Below are 21,054 nucleotides of genomic sequence, written 5' to 3' on the forward strand. Positions count from 1 at the left end.
CCTCTTCCCGAATTTTCACCCAAAACGTAAAGAAACAACGGTTTTGGGAACGTCCAAAGTCTCAGCTATACCACCCCAAGACGTTATGCCAGTTATACCACACGCCTTTTATTCTAATTTTAGGGTTTCTGTATCAGAAAGATCTGTTTTAACAACAAAACTTAATGGCAATTTCTTGATTAATTTTCGAATCCATGTTGCAGCAACAGAAACACCGTTCACACTAGAAGTTTATGAACTTACACCAGCGACAGTTTGCGGGTAAATAGTTGTTAGTCAATAATTAACCGATTAATAGCTAATAATTGCTATTAACTAGCCGATACAATACGACCCATTCAAATGTCACTATTTTTCATCTGGAATATTGTAAATGATTTAGTTAAATTGGAGATAAATGTCTAATTATTAAACTTTACACAAGACTGAAGCTTAACCATCTCTTTAGGGCAAATTCGGATAATTAATTAATTAATTAAAAATTATCTTCAATATAACTCGAGGGATAAATTGTGATTTTATAATTTTACCGAACGTATCAGTGGCCGAGTGGATTAAACCACGTGGTCGAATTTTTCCAGGTTTTCCTCACGTGTCTAACACCTAAATAAGGGGCAGTCTTTCCACAGAAAGTCCACCCTCCCATTGTCCAATGGCGCTTTGCCACGTCCCATCACATCAAACCGAACTAATTAGATCGACGATAAATGATAGGAACCGTCCTTATTCCTTCGATTAACCGGGAAATGGGGGATAATTTCGATGACGACAGCTGCCTGACAGAACCAGGAGGAAATGCGATTCATAAATATATATTAGAAAGACGTGATGAACCGAATGATGAACGTTCGACAATTATCGTTAATGACACGTGACGCCGCATAATTTGGCCGGTTTCTGTTTACTTTTGAAAACAACATTTAGACTCGTGTCTGTAACATGGAAGAGGCCCTTTTTTTTACCAAACAATATGTATAAGGCCCTAAGCTTTATCTTGTTTAGGGTTTTTCTGTTAACTGCAAATGGTTGCACACCATTGTTTCTGCAATCGTCTCACACCACTCGGGAATGGCATAAATTAACACGTCGTCCACCGACACTCAAACTTTCGCGTAAGGATTGTAGGATTAATAGGATAAGGCAACGCAACACGTCTTCTGGGAGGACTTTCTAGAAAACTGGATCCTGTTTAGATGTTAAACAGGTGAAGAATGTCCGAAAAACTCCACCTGGTTAGCCCGTCGGGGAGGCGCGAACACGTAACTAGTGTTACCGCTTCGACCCTCTGTTAAACAAGACCTACCCACTTTAAAATTAGGTTCTAAGCTGTGTGTGTTTCGTGTGTTCTGCATGCCTGTGTTTTGTGTATTCTGTTTGCCTGTGTTTCGTGTGTTTTGTGTGTGACAAAATATATTAAAAAATAACATCGAAAAGATAATTTAAAGATAGAAATTTACAAAAAATATAATTTAATTTCATATTTAAAAAGAATGACAATAAAAAGCTAATGTTTAGACTTAAAACAAAGGGAGAAACAACGAATCATACGGACGAACAGTTTCAAACAGACGTACTGTACAGTACAGTACAGTTTAATAAAGTTAAGAAAAAATAATAATTAAAGAGAATTTATAAAATTTAATAATTATAATTAGAAAACAACACAAATTGATGCTTAGAGGTAAGACTAGATATTAAAGCATTCGCTTTTGTATTATTCATCTTATCGACCCATACACGCGATAAACACATATTCATCAATTTTCAACGGACGAAATAAATTAAATTGCGTACACTCGATACACACGAGGATTATTTATCTGCGAGTGGAATCCATCAGTTTCTAGTATAAAAATACCAGAAGATATTGTGTAGCCGATAATAGCTCAAAAGAAATAAAAATAACACTATAAAACACAGCAGATAATACGTAATGTACGATACAAGGCTGTGATTTTATTTATACTCGAACTGGGAGGGATGATGAGCTGTTTTAGGATCGTATTATCTGACGTACTCGACAAGCCAACCACTAGAAAGTGTCCTAAGATCGTAGTTACGGAGCATTATTAAAGTACAGTATATTACATTGTTAATTGGATATCAATAGAAAGATTATATGGGTGTTTCTAAGCAGTGACGTAACTTGGGCAGGGGGCCTGAAATGGGGCATCAAAAATGAGTAGTATCTGTTGGTTTATTCGGTCACACCGCGCGAAACCCGGATCATCTGCCAAGGAGAGAGGACTTTTACCGGAAACTGGGTGTTACAAACGTGAAGATAACCCGGAAAACTCCACGTGGTCACCCCATTGGCTAGGAGAGAAACCACGACCAGTGGTCACTCGTGGATTCATTTTTATTGTCAAATTTCGTAACTTAATTTGGCTCCTCCTTTTTCCAGAAAAAGGAGGAGCCAATATCTTAAACAGGGCTAGTTACGTCACAACTAAGTGTGACGTAACTAGTTCGGATTATGTGGTTGGCCTGTTTTTAATACCCCAAAACAATAAATAAAATAAATTAAGACAATAAAGAAACAACAACACACCCAGTTAATGAACTGTTCAACGTGACACATAAAGTTATTGAAAATATTCCTTTTCATGTTTCATTTAACTTAACGTTTAAATTTATGAAAGTATCTACCTGTTTTATTGTTTTATCCTACGTGTTCTGCAGTGTAGACGAGCGGAATAACATACTTTTCTGCCCTACTAATGATTTATAGTTAGGTAATATATACATCTGGTCTTTTCGTATCGAAATTTTTGAATAATACCACCATTTAACTTCCTTTTTTCATGTTGCCAAGTCGTCGAATAATAATTGTTTTATATATATATATACTTAAAAAAATGGGATCGATGACGTTGACGTAACACACTGTAAGCGAACGTCATCGATCTTACTTAGAACGTTCGCATGCCAGGTAGATTGTTCCACGTTCAAAAAAACCTGTTTAACATAATTTCCGAACGCTTTAACGGTTTTATTAAGCCGGTGCCAGTAAATTTTGGGTGCCATTTTACAACCTTATCGATCCCGTAATCCCAATTGACACTCGTTATTAAATATTAATCCGGGTGTGTGATAACGTGGACAAAAAGAAACGAGCGTATCTTGTTTGCTTACTCTTTAATTGCGATTTTATTGCGTAAAAAGGGGGGGTGATTATGCGAGCGATCGTTACGTATTGCAGAGAAGACCAATGTATCGATCGATATATCGAGAATTTTTATACGCGATCGACAAATTAGAAGGATTTATTTTTCGTTACATCGTTACATTTTTTTTAATGGTTCCATCTACATTGTGGCCCACCAATTTGAACGTTTGTTGTGGGTTCGTGCCTCATCGACGGGCTTGCCACGTGGAGTTTTCCACGTGTCTAACACCTAAATGGGGGCCAATTTCCGGTGTTCTCTCGTGAGCTACTCCGTTGGCAGATTGCTCTGGTGTTTACGTTGCATTGTTCCACCAATCCGATCCATCCAGACTTGCATCCCGAATTTTCCCGCGAAATTTTTCGTGTAAAAGTATTTCGGGCTTGGACGTTTGTTACAATTTACGTGTAATACAGTAAGCAAACTGAAGAGGAACCGAACGGGTTCGAAATAAATATAAGTTATATACAGGATGTCCATAAATCATGCATCTTAAGCAAACTGTAATGTAATGGATTCTTCCGTTTCGGGGCAATATTGACGTAAGACGAATGGCCCCTACGTAGACCCGGCGTCACACCGCTTGTGTGGTCCTCTTTTATAAATAGGAGGCCAAGGTCTAATAGACTTGTAACCCCTGACATCTTGCAAAGTGTGTGGAATGATTGGATCATCCATCTGGAGCTATCTGCAACAGGATAGCAATCACACGAACAGCTATTATTATGTCTACGGTGCATGACACCCTGTACAATATACACTTTTACTGTTTGAATTGCCAAATTAAAGGGTTAAATCTCCAAATCCCCGTGTTTTTTTTGCATGCAAATAGGTGTTCTCGCAGAGTCTTCAGGATCCAGTGCTAACGCAGGAGATATTGTCGAATGGTTTCCCATAGAAGTTATAATACAATGAAACAAACCCTTAACCAAACTCAAGCCTGAACCCCCAGATTATTTTTCGGACTATCGAGCCAGAAAGGGGTTCGAATTACCTCTCCGAATCGATCTTTTCTTCCAGAATATTCTAAATTGTTTAATTAAAATCGAAATAAATTTCTAATTATTAATCTATAGACAAGGTTGCTATTCAACCTTCCTTCTTTAGACCAAACTAATTAAAAATTAATTAAATACCCGAATTTCTAAAGTCTTGCCAAAGGATTAATTGTATCATAATTATGCGCATATTTGTAAATCGCCATTGTAAAATGTTTTGTAAAATATTCACAATATAATATTATTTATTACGTGTCTACAAAAGGGGGGAAACGTACTGTACGAAGATCAGCGAGCCCGTCAGTAGCCTACTACCGAACACTCGTGGATTCGCGCCTGGCCAACGTCCTGCCACGTGGGTTTTCTTCACGTTTATAAACCTAAATAGGGGCCATTTTCCCATACTCCTCCTTGGCAGATTGCCCACGTGTCCGCCTTGCCCTAAACAAATAAACCAAACTCTCACCTAGTGATGAGTAAATTAAATTAAAATTAAAATTGTACGAAGGATAAATAACAAACCCAACGTTAATTGCAATTTTTGCCCGTCTTTTTCTATAAATTCGTGTATTTTTCCTCCCCTAATTGCATCTACGACCATAAAGTCCAGTTCACACGAGCGGTGATGTTGCGACTACAACGAGCGCTGACGTTTGAATTAACCAATTACGACGATCGATTGTCAAGGTCATAAGAGGCGATTGGTGGAAACGGTGGTGACGCCGTTCGGCCTTTAATTCTTCTCGATACAGAAACTGTCGGTAAGATGGCGCCACGAACCTTCTATCGTTTTCTCGAGTCCAAGGGGGGAAAGCTAGGGATTTTTCCTTAGGCCCGTCTGTAGTGGTCCATACCAATTGTTTAAGACTGCTTTTTTATTGATAAAAAATGGCAAAAGGGGCCAGTGAAGAAGCTAAAGATGCCTAGTGTATCCTAGGCCCCATATAAGCTCTCGACGGCTCTGGACGTAGGAATCACGTTTAGTAGCCATTGACAATTTAAATGGCTAATAGAGGCACTCTTAATGGAGAACAAAAGTAGTAAAATATTGTTTATTAGCGCTTCGTAAACCTTTAAGTGTCGAGGTAAGTTAAAAGCGCGTGTTAAAAATGTCTGGCAACCCCCAAATTTCAGAACCTTCCATTTGTCGAATGAAATGGACGGTTGCGACTGGGGGTGGTGGCGATTCCACCCCGCCCTAGGGTATACCCCGTAATACGACGGGTTAAGTTTTATACCACCAAATGTTAGGGCCTAGAGAGAGAGGGGAGGAGGCCCTACTAAAGAAACAACGCAAATAAATACCTGCAGCGTTATTCGTAGAAGACAAAGTAGCGTTAAATCCGGGTTATTTTTTTTTAAAGGGCTTCTTCACGTGCAGCCACCCTTAGTTCCGACCCAAAATACGGATCGTTCGGAGGAAGTGGGGCAGGGTTAACCCCACGATTTCGCTTAACCCTGCCCCACTTTCTCTTAAATTGTTTCTGGTGAGGGCCTACTCCCTGTTTCTCGCCAGAAACGATATTCCGGAATGGAAAGTGGTGTCCGGTTTAAACACGCGATTTCGTGTTCGCTTAACGAAACACACCGGACACGAATAATTCGAAAACAGCGGTTCCTCGGAAGAATTTAACCCCCAAACTCTCGAACTTCCGTTACGTCACTTCCTCCTGGACTTAACCCGGACGACGGCAGCTTCCTCGTCCGACGGGGAGCTTCTCCAACGTCCGGACCCCGTAATTTTCTTTCCAAGGCGGTGACGAAAAGGGACGGGGGGACTATAAACCTATTCTTCTTTCCTTTGATCCCTTCTGATAAAAAGAACCCCGCCCAACGGGATAAATCGTCCTCCTCCGTCGTCCGTCGACCGACTTTCCGACCGCGGTCGTCGACTTTTCTCTCCGTGGAGGAGGGACGGCGCAGAATCCGCCGTAATTACCGACAGCGACGACAGAGGGCGGGCGGCGTCCGCCGACGGCCGTCGTCTTCCCTTCTCCCGCCGACCCCCCCTCCGTCCGGAAGGGCCCGGGGCCCTCCGGCCGCTTCGCGTTTCGTCCGCCGCCCGCCTCTCCGGCGCTAGTGTCGAGGCGTGCGCGCCGCCATCGGCGCCATCGATCGCCGCGGTGGCGCCCGGAACGGGCCGGGACCGAGCGCCGATGTCCGCCGATTAGAAGAGGCCATGGCTTCCCGGGTGCCGCTCGTGCTTCTGGTAGCCTGGATCGGCGGGACCAGGGGCAGCGCCGACACCGAGCGTCTGTACGACGACCTGATCAACGGCTACAACTCCCTCATCCGGCCGGTGGGCAACAACTCAGACAGGCTGACGGTCAAGATGAGCCTCAAACTCTCGCAGCTCATCGACGTGGTGAGTTCTTTTGCCTCCCTTCCTCCCGCGGGCCCTCCGGTCCCCTCCTCTCCGGCTCACCGTTCGGGGGAAGGGAAGGGGGAGGCCGTCTCTCTTCGCCGGCTGACTCGCGCCGGCCGTCCCGACCCGGCGACGCGCCGGAGGTCCGAAAATCCCGTCCGCGCTTGGCATTTTCTCTCCCAGAGCTGGATTCCGACCGGGGAGATTCTCTTGTCACCCCCTTTCGACGTTGGAACTCGTCGCGCCTGAGGTGGATGTTGGGCGCGCTCGTTACGGCGGCGGGCCTTTCCGTTTCTTCCGCCCGGATCGGGACGGATCCAGAAGAGAGTAGGAAGGAGAGAAGGCGCGCTCTTCTTCCCAGTAAAGGTTCAGATCACTTTTCCACGGAGTTCTTCTTCCCCGGTCGTCGGAATCGAGTTCGGCGTGGGCGCTCGCTTCCCACGCGCGGTCTCCCGGATGCTCCGTCTTCCGAACTTCGGTGGGGCGGGGCGGAAAGGATTCGAGTGCGCGTGGCGCGGGGACGGGCGGAAATCTTGTTTCTTCCCGCTTCCGGAAGAGATAACGCCTCGGGTTCTGGGGGCCTGCGGGTGGACGGTATCGTAAGGGCGCGTGTCGACCGGTCGCCGTGGGAGATTCGAACTCAGGAGAACTCCTTCTCCGGGAGGCCGACATTTTCGAACGGAAGAAAGGCGCCCTCCGTTAGAATGGTCGAGGGTGACATCCTCGCACAGTCTTTCGCCTCTGGCCGGAGCGCCTCCCCTCGGTCGTTAACCGAAAAGGGGCGACGACGACGGGGACAAATACCTTTGTGGCCACGCGCACGTCCCCCCGAGGAAGGACACCCGAACGTCGAGAGGAAGCGTGGTTAAGGGAAGAAGGAGAGGGACGAAAGAGACGGAGCTCGGTTGGGGACCAAAAAGGGGAAAGGGGGAAGGTGGGAGGGAAGACAGAAGTAGATATTAGAATGGAAAAGAAAGACTTCAGTTCCTTAATCGCTAGAGAAAATAGATGAAAAAGTGTGACGAGAATAAAGTAGATTAGGGCGCAAAACTCTTCGAGGAAAAAGGTACGAAAACGGATGGAAGACTTTTACGCGGCAAAATTTGCGGATTCCGTCGAGGGGCGAGACTCGAGACTCGGCGTTTTCCGACGGCGGGACGGGCGACGTCGCCGTTCCGCCGCTCCGCGACACTCGGGAGGGAATTAGGGCTGGCAACTCCGGAAGTTTTATGCCCGCACGCGTCGGGCCTCGTCTCTCGCCCTGCGGAGGATCCGAGATTAGAAGGCCTTCTTAGCAAACACCCGGCGGAAACAACGAAAAAAAAAAAAATGCAAAATTGGCGGTTTTTCCGTTTCCGGATACAGCGAAAGAATCCGGGGTTGGCCTCTTCTCGTGTCCAAAAACGTGACTAAAATACCGGACTCTTCCGAGAAAGGGGCCTTTACGGGAAGTATTCCAGAAAGACCCAAATTCTGGATTATTTCCTTCTCCCGCGTGTTTCATTTACTACCGGAAAGCTCTCGGGGGGGCAAGAGAAGACACGGAAGGAGGCTGTAGAAAAGGGCCTTCCCTCTTCCACCGGCCTCGCCAGTGGAAACCGGTCTGGCGCGTGGAATTTTCCAGCTTTCTTTGAATGTCTAACACTTAAACGTGAGGAAGTTGCCTTCCGGGGGTCCTCCCACTCGAAAAATCACCCTAGTGTTGCTTGGTTCGAGAGAGGGATGTTTACGTATTCTCTGGCAGTAATTAGTTAACGACTTTAAAGATAATGAAAATGTTTCGTAAATAGAACAGAAACAATTAGTTTGTTTCAATTATATTAAATCGCTCGTACGGAAGAAACGTGGCCGTATTATATTATGTGTTTTTGAACAAAACGAGTTGAAAATGGCTGTATTTTCGGGTGAAGTGTCAGGGATGGTCGTATTACACAACTAACCGGTAGGTTAATATTAATTGACCGTTATAACGTTACGAGTTGTATTACTTTCCTTCCGGATGAGCGAAGTGTTCTATAAAGTTGAGATTAAAGTATGTCGGAAATCAATTTTCTCGGGAATTTGTTTATTTTCGACAGACTTCTCGCTAGATACACACACACACACACACACCAAGTCTTCTCAATCGCTCGCGCTCTGTGGTCACTTCCGGATAAATAGGGATTTTGCGCTCTCCGTTTCCTCCCCGTAAAACGCACTTTAATACCGGTTGATCGGGAGTTTGTCGATCGTCTCCCTTCTCTTCTTCTCTCCCCCCCCCAAAGTTTCGTCGTTCGCTCTACCCCGAACCGTCCCCTATGTCCGAAACTTGTAGCGGCGCGGCGCAAAGCACGAAGCGATCGACGCGTACCGTACCTATCGATTAACTTTTTTTCTACTTCGCCTTCCGAGCGAAAGAAGACACCAAATTAGATTTTTTTCCTTCAAGAGCGGTTTCCGTTCTTCATTACGTCCAAGGAAATCTTCCTTTACTTCTTCCGCCGGCTTACTCAACGGTTTCCGCGCCGAGCCCTTCGTATTCGCGCGTCGTTGCTTCTCCACCCACCGCGGCGACGGAAAGACGGAGCAGTCTCCGTTCTTTACTTTTCTTTCCGGGTGGTCCGGAAGTAGGTTGCCCTGTTTCCGGTATAAAAGGACTTGGCGGAAAATGTCGTTTCACTCCTTCCTCCACGTTGCAAGTTCGTTTCGTTTCTAGTTGAAGGTAAGGATCGGAAAACAATTGTAGAACAATTGGTAAGTTGATGTAGCCTTCTACCAAAATCGCAGGGGGTTTCCTTTCAATCTAGGGGATCTTTCGAAAGTACACGCATCCTCTTACCACGCTAAATTAATGAAAAAGCTGCCTTATAAGCTATCAACCCCTCCTATACACACGCATCACCTTCGTTGGAGGATTCGCCGCGTACAATGCAACAAGTACTGTGACGTAGCATACCAACACTTTCGGCCGTTTTTGTATGGTGTGTGTGCGTGTCAAAGCGTAAATAAACGCTTTGGCACGTTGCTTAAAGCTAACTGAAGTCTCTTTTAATCGAATATAAAAGAGATGCACCCTTGAAGCTCACGTGTCTGTGTCTGACCTGTCAAAAGTACCGAATCAAAGGCCTACTACTTTCTATGACATGACATACCGATCGGTGGGCGTCGTTTCTCGGTGGCCACGTACAAATAACACTAAACGGCACGTGAATTTCCCTATCGATCACACTTGTTGTTATGGTAACGCAATGCCCGAGCGTGCTGCAGCCGGATCGCAGTGTGAAACGGTCTTTAAGAGGAATCGGGCGACAAACGACGAGGCGAAATAAACGTTACTTCTTCCGGCCTGTGCGATAAAAAGTTATTTAATTTAAACGGAAGGAGCAATCGGGGGGATCGATCGGCAAAAAAGAAAATCGATTTTCGGATCGAACGCCTCCAATCTCCACGTGCGCCACCGGAAAAAAGCCAGCTCCATTACCGATCCTTCTAATCGCCTTTTCCAGAAGGGTTCGGTGGATTTATGAAATCGGCTTCCCCCCTCGAGCTTACTTCCCCCTCTCCCCCTTTCCGACTGCGGATCGAGTGGTTTGGGTCCGAGTAGTGACGACGAAACACATCGTTAGTGTGGGAGAGGAGGAGGAGGAGGAGGAGGAGTCGATTCCGATAAGGTCTTATCTGGAAGCGGCCGATACCGTATCGAACGGTATTCTCGCGCGTTAGATTCGGTCACGTGGTGGGCCTACAGCGAAACAGAACGCAATTGCGCGCAGGGTTTAGTGTCTTTCCGCGTGTTTTCCTACGATTTTCTCCGTCCGAATGGAGGGAGGGTGCGCTCCCTCACACCATTCGAACTGTATTAACCGGAAATTCCGGGTTTTTTTCAAATTCAGGAACGCGATTAATTAAATATAACCGATCGGGATTTCTCTTTAAAACTTAATTAGGCGTCTGGGGGGAGAAAAAGAACGAGCGACTGACGAAGAGAGTTTTACTTCTTCCCTATTCGCCGGGTAATTCGGCTTCGAAATCTATCGATTCCTCTTCCCTCCCGCTCCTAATTACCGGGGGGTAAGCTTCCATCTCGAGCGCGCAAACCAGTGACTTTTCTCTCTCCCCCTCCTACTCGATCGTCGGACCGTGGCGGAGGATCCCCTGTATCCAAAAAACAATAGAGACGAAGTAAATTTCTCGTTTCTCCCGGATTAAAAATGGTGTTTTATAAGAATATTCTCTTTCTCCCTCCCACTTCCGGGGGGAGCCTTCCGGAAGTGGGAGATTATCGGAACACTCATCTTCCTTCTCTTTACAGAACTTGAAGAATCAGATCATGACCACCAACGTCTGGGTCGAACAGGTAAGCCTTTTTCCTCCTTCCTCCCCGCTTCCTCCCGTCACGTGTTTCGTCCCCCCCCGTTTGCGGTGAGAGACGAGGCTGAAGCTTCTTCTCTGGGAGGTTGGACGGCAGGAGGGAGGAACTAACGCCCGGACGATTGCAGGAATGGAACGACTACAAACTTCGTTGGGATCCCGACGAGTACGGAGGGGTGTCCAAGCTGCACGTGCCGGCGGAACAGATCTGGTTACCCGACATCGTTCTCTACAACAAGTGAGAACCCTTCGTTTCTATCGGACGGGGCGGAGACGGATCTTTGGGTGGGCTCGACCGTCCTGCGCAATGGCAATTGCGTTACGAGTGACGTACGAGCCGGAACCGGAAGCAGAAGGGTGGGGAAAGTGTAAAGGGCCGGAGGGAAGATGGGGTTACCCGCGGCGCGCGCGTACGCGACGGGGAGTAGTCGAGAAGGGCACGGCCGAGGACGTCTTTCTCGTTCTCCGATTTCCCCCCCCCCCGGCTCGGAGGACGGCGCCGAATCCGCCCGCCGATCCGTCCCGCATCCCGGAACCGGAAGTGACGATTACGCTGGATTCGCAGCGCCGACGGAAACTACGAGGTGACCATCATGACCAAGGCCATCCTGCACTGGGACGGAGTGGTCCTGTGGAAGCCTCCGGCCACCTACAAGAGCTCGTGCGAGATCGACGTGGAGTACTTCCCCTTCGATCAACAGACCTGCTTCATGAAGTTCGGATCTTGGACCTACGACGGATACACGGTGAGTCCCTCTTCACCTCTCCTCCGGAAGTTCTCGGCTCCCGACCGTGTCTTTCCGGTTTGGTGCCACGCGACTTCTCCCCTCTCCCGTTCCTCAGATTTCGTCCAAGAATTGGGTAGACGAGAGAAGGGACAGGTGATGAGGGGAAATTACCTCGTCGCCCCGTCAAGGGAGTGGTTTTACCCCAATCGGCGCCCCTCTTCGCCAAACCATTTAATTAACTTGACGACCGTTTAAAGTGAAGTAATTGTTAAAAAATCAGAGTGGGAACCTTCGCGTCTGTCGATTAAATGAGAATTTTTAAAGAATTAAACGATTCCCCTCCTATTAAGGACCCTCTTATTATCTAAATTCTGCGCGCGCGGCGGAAAAGAGAGAGGAAGCGACCCTCCAGAACTCCCATTTGAGAACGGCCCCCATTCCATTCGTATCGTCCAATCGAATCTACAAAGTCTCATCCAGGGGAGCGACCGAGAAATTCGATTAATCGGCCATCCCGCGGACCGGGAAGACGGGCCGACGCCCAAACGGGCGATTTGGCCTGCTTCCAAAAAGCCGCGCCGTCATCTTCCGATTTTTACAGGAAGCTCCGACCGCGCTCCCCCGGTCGAGGGTCAAAGATCCCTCGGAAAAGTCTCGGAAGCGGGATAAAGCCGGCCGGCCACACTACCGGTAGTCGGGGCGGAGAGGAAGGTAATAAAAATTCTTTACGATTCGTGCAGGTGGACCTGAAACATAAACACCAAATGGAAGGATCTCCCGACATCGACATCGGTATAGATCTGAGAGAGTTCAACCTGAACGTGGAATGGGACATCATGGCCGTCCCCGCCAAGAGGAAAGAGAAATTCTACAGCTGCTGCGAGGAACCCTACCCCGACATCACCTTCAACATTACCATTAAGCGGAAAACCCTCTTCTACACCGTCAATCTCATCATCCCCTGCGTTGGAATCTCTCTCCTTTCGGTGGTGGTCTTCTACCTCCCTTCCGACAGCGGCGAAAAAGTATCCCTCAGCATCTCCATCATGCTATCTCTGGTGGTGTTCTTCCTCCTCCTGTCAGAGATCATCCCCCCTACCTCCCTGACCGTTCCTCTTCTGGGAAAGTATCTCCTCTTCACTATGTTTCTAGTGTCTCTGTCCGTCTTCGTCACAATAGTGGTCCTCAACGTCAATTTTCGATCGCCGTCCACGCACAAAATGGCGCCGTGGGTCCGCAAAGTGTTCTTAGAAGTTCTGCCTCGCGTTCTGAGGATGAACAGACCCTCCTCCGACGAACCTTCGGAGAAGAAGGGGGAGGGACAGATCCTGGAATCGGTGGAAATGCCCGAAGCCCTCAACGTCAAGCCCGGGATGCTGGAGGTGGAGTGTTCCTACCACGGCACCGTCTACGCCGTTTCCGAGATGTTGGATCACGACGTGGGGCCCGGCACGTCGGACGCCAGGCCCTGCCCCGACATGGAGAGGGCGGTGATGAACGTCAGATTCGTGGCCCAGCACAAGGAAAACCTCGACTCGTTTTCCGAGGTGAGAGCCCTTTTACCTTCCTAATTTCTCACGTCACGCGCGTAGTAAGTTCGGCAGACTTACTTCCGGTTCCGCTGGCACTCCTGTCGCGTCGGGAGGAGACCAGATTCACCCTCCCACGGGCGAGATTCGAGAGGAAAACTTCAAGCCAAAGAGGTAAATCTTTAAGAACGAAAGGGAAGGTGGACCGTTCTTCTGCACAATTCCGATTCCACCCCTTATCGAGGGGTGAAATCGGAGTTAACGAACGACGCGATTTCGATCGAAGTTTGGCCTGGTGCCAGCCACGCGACCATCCTCCGTAATTCCTCCCCCGCGCTTATTTCTTTTTGTGGATGAAGACCTTAACGGGGATTTGTCTCGGACAGATTCTGGACGATTGGCAGTTCGTGGCCATGGTGCTGGATCGCCTGTTCCTGTGGATCTTCAGCGTCGCCTGTCTGGTGGGGTCGGCTGGCATCATCCTTCAAGCGCCTGCCTTCTTCGAGGACAAGCAGCAGCCCATCGACGTCATCTTCTCTCGCATGCGATCGCGACTGGACCACGGCACGTAGGAAGGGGAAGACGGCCCCCTCGCCCTCGGCTCTTTCTCTATTCGTCGGGCCGGCCCGGCCCCCCGCTCGGGTTAGTTAGAATTTCGTCGGCGGCGGGCGAAGAGGGCTCCGCCCCCGGCAAGGGCCGCTCTTCTCTCTCTCTCTCTTTTTTTGTTTCTTTTTCTTGTCGCGGCTCTGGACGGGGGGAGAGCGACGGGGCGGCCGACTCTCGCGCGGCCCGCTTCCGACGCTAAGTCTTCCATTCGAATCGCAATAAGTAGCCGCCGCGCCGGCGGACCTAGAGCTAGCTTGGGCCGGATGGAAGGGGCCCCACCGGGGCCCCACCGCCCGCACGTGCTTTGGCAGGAGGAGGAAGAAGTGAAGGCGGTGCCGGGCGGCGCCCGGAAGGGTCAGATCGCCGGGTGTCGTTTCCGGGGCCGCACCGAAGGAAATAAAAAGCTTTCTTCCTAAAGAAGGTGGTTGTTTTTCTTTCCCGCGTGCGTCTTGGTTCCCGAAGTTCGGTTCGGTTAATACGGGTCGGGCGCTAACTTCTCGTGCTACGTCACGCCGAGGTCAAAGGCGAGGAGCGAATCACTCGGAAGAGGAAGCGATTGGCGCGTGGAGGAAGGAGGAAACGTGGAGAAATCTTACCGGAAGTCCCCCGTCTCCCGTTCGGATAAGGGACCGGAAACCCGCCGAAAATACTCCGGAAATACGTTTAGTCGGGCGGTAATACCTCGATTTAACGGATAGCCTTGGGAGAGGACCGAGAAAATCCTTCTTCTTCCTCCGTCGCGTTTTAACGGGGGATGGAGAACGGCAACACGAGGGAAGAACGCTCAGAATTCGGCGGTTCCTTAAATGTCGCTTTTTGCGTTTCGGGAACTTCCGGTTAATTACGAGCGGGGGGAAGAGAAATTAAACGGAAGAACGTCTCCCGGCCGCTTCCCGCCTATTACGTTGGAGGTGGAGTCTGGAGAAAAATGGCGGAAGAAAAACGGTAATTAGGCGGAGTAACGGGGGTGACCCTCGACCGATATTAACGCCAAGATCGTTAATTATTCCGAATGGAGCTTATTTTAATTAATTATTTCGTTTAATTATAAAGACGATTGATATTAATTGAGGACAGAAGCGGGCGACGCCGAACGAAATCGGTACTGGGGGGGTGGAAACCCCCTTAAGCGCGTGAGTGATCCGGAAAGCGGAGTAGTAGTAACCACGCGTGTAGAACAGAGAAAACCGCAAAAAGAAATGACTTGAAACGTCAGTAACTCACGTGACCATCTCCGATCCCGGGAAATCTACCTGATGGTAGAGGTAGAGGGATGTAATCAGTGACGTCAACGGGAGGCCAATATTAAAAGAAGAAATTACTATTTTCGTGAAAAAAGACCGCGAAAACAAAAGAAAAACAACGCGAAACATCACAATAAATTATAAATGGGGTATCGTGATGGCACGTGAGGAAGTTAAAATATGTGTGTATACAAGCCCACCCCAAGTATTTAGGTACTGTACGTTTATTAGGTAAAGGGTTCTACACGTTCAATGTATCCTCACCAAATTTGGCATGAGTGTTTTTCGAAATCCTGTGGGTTCCTACCCCCTAAAACACTCCCCGTCTTAAGTTTAGCTGGAGCAATTTTTTTGTGTTTTGCAGTTTAATTATTGTTAATACTCGGATCGATAAATGAATAGTAAATTTTAGTTACTAATACCATTGTTTTTATTACCCTTCCCCAAACCAACATAAATCCTCCACCCCCCTCAAAAGCCTCCAGTAGTGTCACAAAAGTACTACTGTACAGTATGTCTTATAATACTTTTTTGTAAATGAGTCGTATGTACTGTACATTAATCCATGTTTTGTAGTGTCTTCGAGTGTCTTTTTGAGCAGCACCCCACATACATCTAGGCTTATGCATAATTTATCTATTCAATGGTTCCAGTTTAATTTGTGTCATCTTTACACAATAATTTTTCCCTTTTTGTACTGTACTTATTATAAAAGTAGATCATTAGCATAGATATTGAATTGTATTGAAGCCGATATCCACCCTTGTGAACTTGTATGGGTTGCGAGGAACAAGTGTATTTTCTATTGTTTAAGTAGGGATTCATGAGTGTTCTGAAGAAGTGATATTTCAATTTTTTTGTGTTAGTTTTTCGTGATTAATGAGATTGTGATAATACCAACACAAAAATTATGGTGGTATCTCAAGAAATTGCGTTGGTTTTAAGTGAAATTCTGTTGGTATCACAAAAATTGTGTTGATATCTGAAAAATTATATTGGATATATATCTCAAGAAATTGTGGCGATATTTCAAGAAATTGTATTGGATTATTAAGATGTTGGGTTTGTATATAAAGAAATTGTATTGGTATCTCAAGAATTACGTTGCAATGTCAAGAAATTGTGATGGTATCTCAAGAAATTGTATTGATATCTCAAGAAATTGTATTGGAATCTCAAGAAATTGTATTGGAATCTCAAGAAATTGTATTGATATCTCAAGAAATTGTATTGGAATCTCAAGAAATTGTATTGATATCTCAAGAAATTGTATTGGAATCTCAAGAAATTGTATTGGTATCTCAAGAAATTGTATTGGAATCTCAAGAAATTGTATTGGAATCTCAAGAAATTGTATTGGAATCTCAAGAAATTGTATTGATATCTCAAGAAATTGTATTGGAATTTTAAGAAATTGTATTAATATCTCAAAAAATTGTATTGCAATGTGAAGAAATTGTGATGGTATCTCAAGAAATTGTATTAGAATCTCAAGAATTATGTTGCAATCTCAAGAAATTGTGTTGGTATCTCACGATAAATACAGCTGAAAGCTGTGTTAATTATGTGATACTAACATAGAATGAAAGCTTTAATTAAGCCCAGGGAAACTGAATTGGTAAGGCGAGAATCATCCAATTGCTTTATCACATTATTGTAACAGTTTATCAATGCGTGTCTGTTTCCAGTATTCTATATAAATTCCTATTGTTTGCCACTAATTAATTTATATTTATCTACGAATGGCATCGTGTATCTATAGATTATTTTCTCAAATATTTTTCCAATAGTCGATATAATAATAATTTGTAGTTTTCCAATAATTGGTGTCACCCCTTTCTCTACGTCGGGAGGTGATTATACAGCATCCAAGGCTATTTTTATTGAATTCTTCGTGCCTTTTGTTTCGAGAGAATCGGAACCAAAACTCTGTTTACGTCATCGAAACTCGGGGATCGTTTTCGATGACGTAAATAGGTTTGACTCAGTACGTCATTCCGAAATCTTTAGCCAATCCCGTCCTTCGTTTTTCACGTTCAATCTAATTTTGGCAGTTAATTGTCGAGTTTCTATCTTTAGTTTCTTCTCCTCCATTAAGTTATTACTATTTTTATATTTAGAAAATAATTAATTTCTTCTTTCTTAATCACTTTTTATGTTATTTTCTTAAAGAAACTCCCCTCTTGTTTCTGTTTTCATTTTATTCTTAACAGTTAATATGGTGCTGGGTACTCAGGCCTTACGAGACGGGGTACAGCGAATCCATATCGCACGTGTTACGTTACCTTCTTTCTCACCATAGGACTTTTATGGGAAATTCACCCCTATTTAGGTGTTAGACACGTGAAGCGGTGCCCATAAACTATAAAAAAAGGGGTGCAAGAAGCTTCTAACTAGCGCTTTCCAGGCCATTAGAAATTAGGAATTTTCATACGTGGGGCCTCCTTGAAGATCAAGAAAAGGGGGGGCACGTGCTTCCTACACGTGAAGAAACTCCAGCGGCCATTTTCTTTCGTTTCTATTTAAATATATTCAACAGTTTCCGCAGAAAGCGAGGAATTTGGCGTCAACACATTACCCCCTTTTAATGTATTTTCCGGCCATATTTAAAAGGAGAGTAATGTCGCGTCGCGTTATTGCGCGCTTGGCCGCAACACATATTAATATTCTTATTAATTATAATATATATTCTAGAGAAAACTCTTTACCTGTCAAAAATAAACTTCCCGTAAACGATGATAATAGCATCTCGTTTTTTATTCTCGCCTCCACGGAGAGCGTGCGATAATTAGTTACCGGAAATTTGTACGGATACCCTTCATTATTTTGACGTCATACGCCCGGGTTACGTATTAATGAAGCGTTATTCCGAATGGATTGCGGTTTATCCGGGTGATTTCGAGCAGCTTACGTAACTTCTCTGTACAATACGTTATACACGCAATTAATAATGCGACGTCAGTACCGCAACTGAACCTCTTCTGTGGGTTTTTCTCGTGTAAATCCGGGTATCTCAGGTAGTAAAATGGTTTATGAGGCTCACTACTTTCATTCTGCACCCTTCTAAAGATTTCTGGATCCGCTATTGGCATGCCTGTGTTCAGAGACCTTCAAACAGCAGGTATACCGAACACAGTGAGCCTCTGAGAGCCTTTTTTTAAAATAAGATATTTGGGTAGTGACTTTAAGACACCCTGGTGACATCTGGTATGAGATTGGAACACGGCTGTATTCATTTACATACTTGCCAAGGCGATTATGCCGAGTTTTCTAGTGTATTTGAACATGTAACTTGTTAGTCAATAAAATTTAAAATTACACTAAAACAAGAAACAATGCATTTCTATTAATCTCGTTCCTAAGGCCACAGGAAACAAACTCGCTCGGGCTTCACGAAAGACGCCATTTTGTCTACGAAATACACAAGAAACACAACCTTTTGTTGACGTCATCTTAAGACAGGCGTTTAGTATAGAAGTCTGCGAAGAACTGGCCCCGGTTTAACGACGCCAGACACTCGTATAATAATAATAATAATAATAATAACAATAAAGACGTAAGAGAGCGTTATTCGAAAGTCGATATTAAATAAAGAGCGATTTATCCCCCCTAAAACGTAATTACCGCCGATGGAAAATGGAAAACAATTTATCTTTCGAATACAAAAAAACTTATTGTTCTCTCCTTTTTGTGATCGTAAAGACCTCTGTCGATAGTCGACAGACGGGCGCAATAATCGAAACGTTACACACTCCGCTTCCACCCCCGGTTGATCCGTCGGAATCGCCTTTCTCCCGGATAAAAAATCGATAATTTACGCCATCTTACGGAACGACATATAATTTATTAAACACCAAATGTCGCGTCACCAGAAAGCAAAGAAAATTTGCCATTTTTTCGCCCCCATGACGTCATTAATTGTACTTTCGGGCAATCGATAAAACTGTGATGTCACTCCCAAAGAAGTGGACAGAGAGAAATGCTAATTCCTCCCCAAGAGGAGCGAATTAACGGAGGGGGGTCCTTCTTAAAATCGACTTCGTTACAATCGACTCACCCGGTTATACGTGAAGGCTGGAAGATTCGCTTCGGAGGGTTTAAAGTGGTATTTTACCAGACACGTTAACTGGTACAATGAATTCCGGTTTTGGAGTTCTTAATTATACAATTATTTACGTTTAGGAAGGAGATACTCCCGTTCTCTGACGTTTATTGTGCCTTTATAACCCTCGCTAACCGTGTTTGGACAAAGAAGATCGCTAATTTCTCGTCCAACCCCCCGAATTTTTGGCCTGCTCCGTCCAGGAAAATGGCCACGCTACTAGCACCTTCCTGTGTTTACTCTGTTGTTTTATCGTGTTTTACGGTAAATCGGGCAATGCCCCCGAGGCGTGTGAAGTCCCCCCTAAATAACACATCCTTCTACCACTGTAAATGTCGCTACTTCTAACGCCACGAAGGGTAAACCCTCGTTTAAATGCACATGTGTATAAGTGCGTTTGCAGTGTTCAGATCTTTTCTCCTGTAAATATATTTTTAAAAATATCAAATATTTAAAAAGATAAAAGGACCCGGGCCCCTTTACCTTTTTTTTTACGCTAACGTTGATCTCGAGCAGATAGATGTAGCCTATTTTTGAACGTATACACACCGTTTAACACGGCATGCTCTTTGTAAAATGACCGGTTCTAATAGTCTGAATTTATTTCTAGTTAATTCAATACACTCAAACCTCGATATAGCGCATGCCTGGGATGCATGCGCTAGGATGCATGCACCTCAGGAGGACTTTCTCGCTTGTTTAGGTGTTAAACACATAAAATATCTGTTAAGAGGTATCTCCCCTCTTATTTAGGTGTTCAACACGTGGAAGATCTATCAAAGGGTATACCCCCCTTCTTATTTAGGTGTTCGACACGTGGAAAATCTATATTCCGGGAGGATTTTTTCACCTTTATGTGTTCAACACGTGGTCGACGTGTTAAGAAGGTATTCCTCCCAGGAAAACTACCTCTTATTTAGGTGATCAGCATTATCTGTCAAGGTGATTAACAAGGTCTTTCAAAGGATATTCCTCCGGGGAGGACTTTCTCCCTTATTTGTGTTCAACACCCGAAAAACACCCGGAAAACTCCACTCTTCCAGGACGTCGATGAAGCGCGAACCCTCGACTAACTACAGTGTCAAAGTCAATATAGATAGCCTACTCTTCCATTTCACAGAAATAGCCACTTTCTCTACGAAGTAACTGAGTTAATGACGCATTTTTATACCCTTTAAATGTATTTGTAGTGTGTGTCTTTTGCCTGTTTTCATTGATAATAAAATCCGAGTGAACACGTTCGTTTTTACTTCTTTTTACGTAAGTATTTATTTCAATTTTTACAACCTGGAATGGCGAAAGTAACGCGTAAAACGGGAAGTAATTCATGCCAAAAAAACGCGAAAGCATTTCGACTATTCGGGAGGGGGCCAGAAAACAGCCGTTTCCGGTATTTGCCACTGAATAAGAATGGATCCGATGCTCCACACGCGCGTAGGAAAAAATAGTTCCGGGTCGGTTACAACGTTCCCGCAGTAAATACGAAATTATAAAAGTTTGAAATACGTCAGTCCACGTCATAATGCGTGACGTTTGAATTCTCGAAGTGTTAATTCTCGTCTTCGTTGCTTAGCTACGTAGGCGGAGTGATACACGTTCGAGATCCGGCACGTCGGTTCTATTAATATTCAGGGAAATCGCCTGTATTTAAACAATAGGCGATTTCTCTGCCCTTCGATGCGAGAATCGTGCGTAACAGTCGAAAGTCCCTTCCGGAGTATCCGTTACGCGGCCGATACGCTACCGAACGGAATTCCGAAGCGCGCGTAAAATTTGGCAAAATTTGGCCACCCTCCGTTACGACCAGAACCGCTTCGATTACGAAAATTTCGTTGATCTACCGACAGGTTACGGAGGTAGCGCGTGAAAAGATTGAAGAAAGAGTTTCCGGTTTTGCCCGTTCGAGTGGAATTGGCGCGTTGATTCGAACGGGGGATAGAAATTTGAGAACAGAAAACTCGATAA

The 21,054-nt window shown here is 45.5% G+C and overlaps 1 protein-coding gene across 1 annotated transcript; it reads left to right on the plus strand.

Moving 5' to 3' along the window:
- The first annotated feature begins 6,228 nt into the window (after nt 1–6,228).
- LOC136972005 (acetylcholine receptor subunit alpha-like 1) lies at nt 6,229–14,152 on the plus strand. Its single transcript, XM_067266544.1, has 6 exons — nt 6,229–6,530; nt 10,822–10,866; nt 11,009–11,118; nt 11,446–11,626; nt 12,349–13,155; nt 13,524–14,152. The coding sequence occupies exons 1-6, from the start codon at nt 6,345–6,347 to the stop codon at nt 13,707–13,709; spliced, it is 1,515 nt and encodes a 504-aa protein (XP_067122645.1). The 5' UTR covers nt 6,229–6,344; the 3' UTR covers nt 13,710–14,152.
- The last annotated feature ends 6,902 nt before the right edge of the window (nt 14,153–21,054 follow it).

This window comes from Centruroides vittatus, unplaced genomic scaffold, assembly GCF_030686945.1.
Source record: "Centruroides vittatus isolate TY-2023 unplaced genomic scaffold, ASM3068694v2 contig_2747, whole genome shotgun sequence".
Taxonomy (NCBI): Eukaryota; Metazoa; Arthropoda; class Arachnida; order Scorpiones; family Buthidae; genus Centruroides; species Centruroides vittatus.

Coding starts and splice junctions, on each gene's coding strand:
- LOC136972005 (XM_067266544.1), top strand. CDS start 6,345: ATGGCTTCCCGGGTGCCGCTCGTGCTTCTGGTAGCCTGGATCGGCGGG. Junction 11,627..12,348: donor GGACCTACGACGGATACACG/GTGAGTCCCTCT, acceptor CGATTCGTGCAG/GTGGACCTGAAACATAAACA. Junction 13,156..13,523: donor ACCTCGACTCGTTTTCCGAG/GTGAGAGCCCTT, acceptor TGTCTCGGACAG/ATTCTGGACGATTGGCAGTT.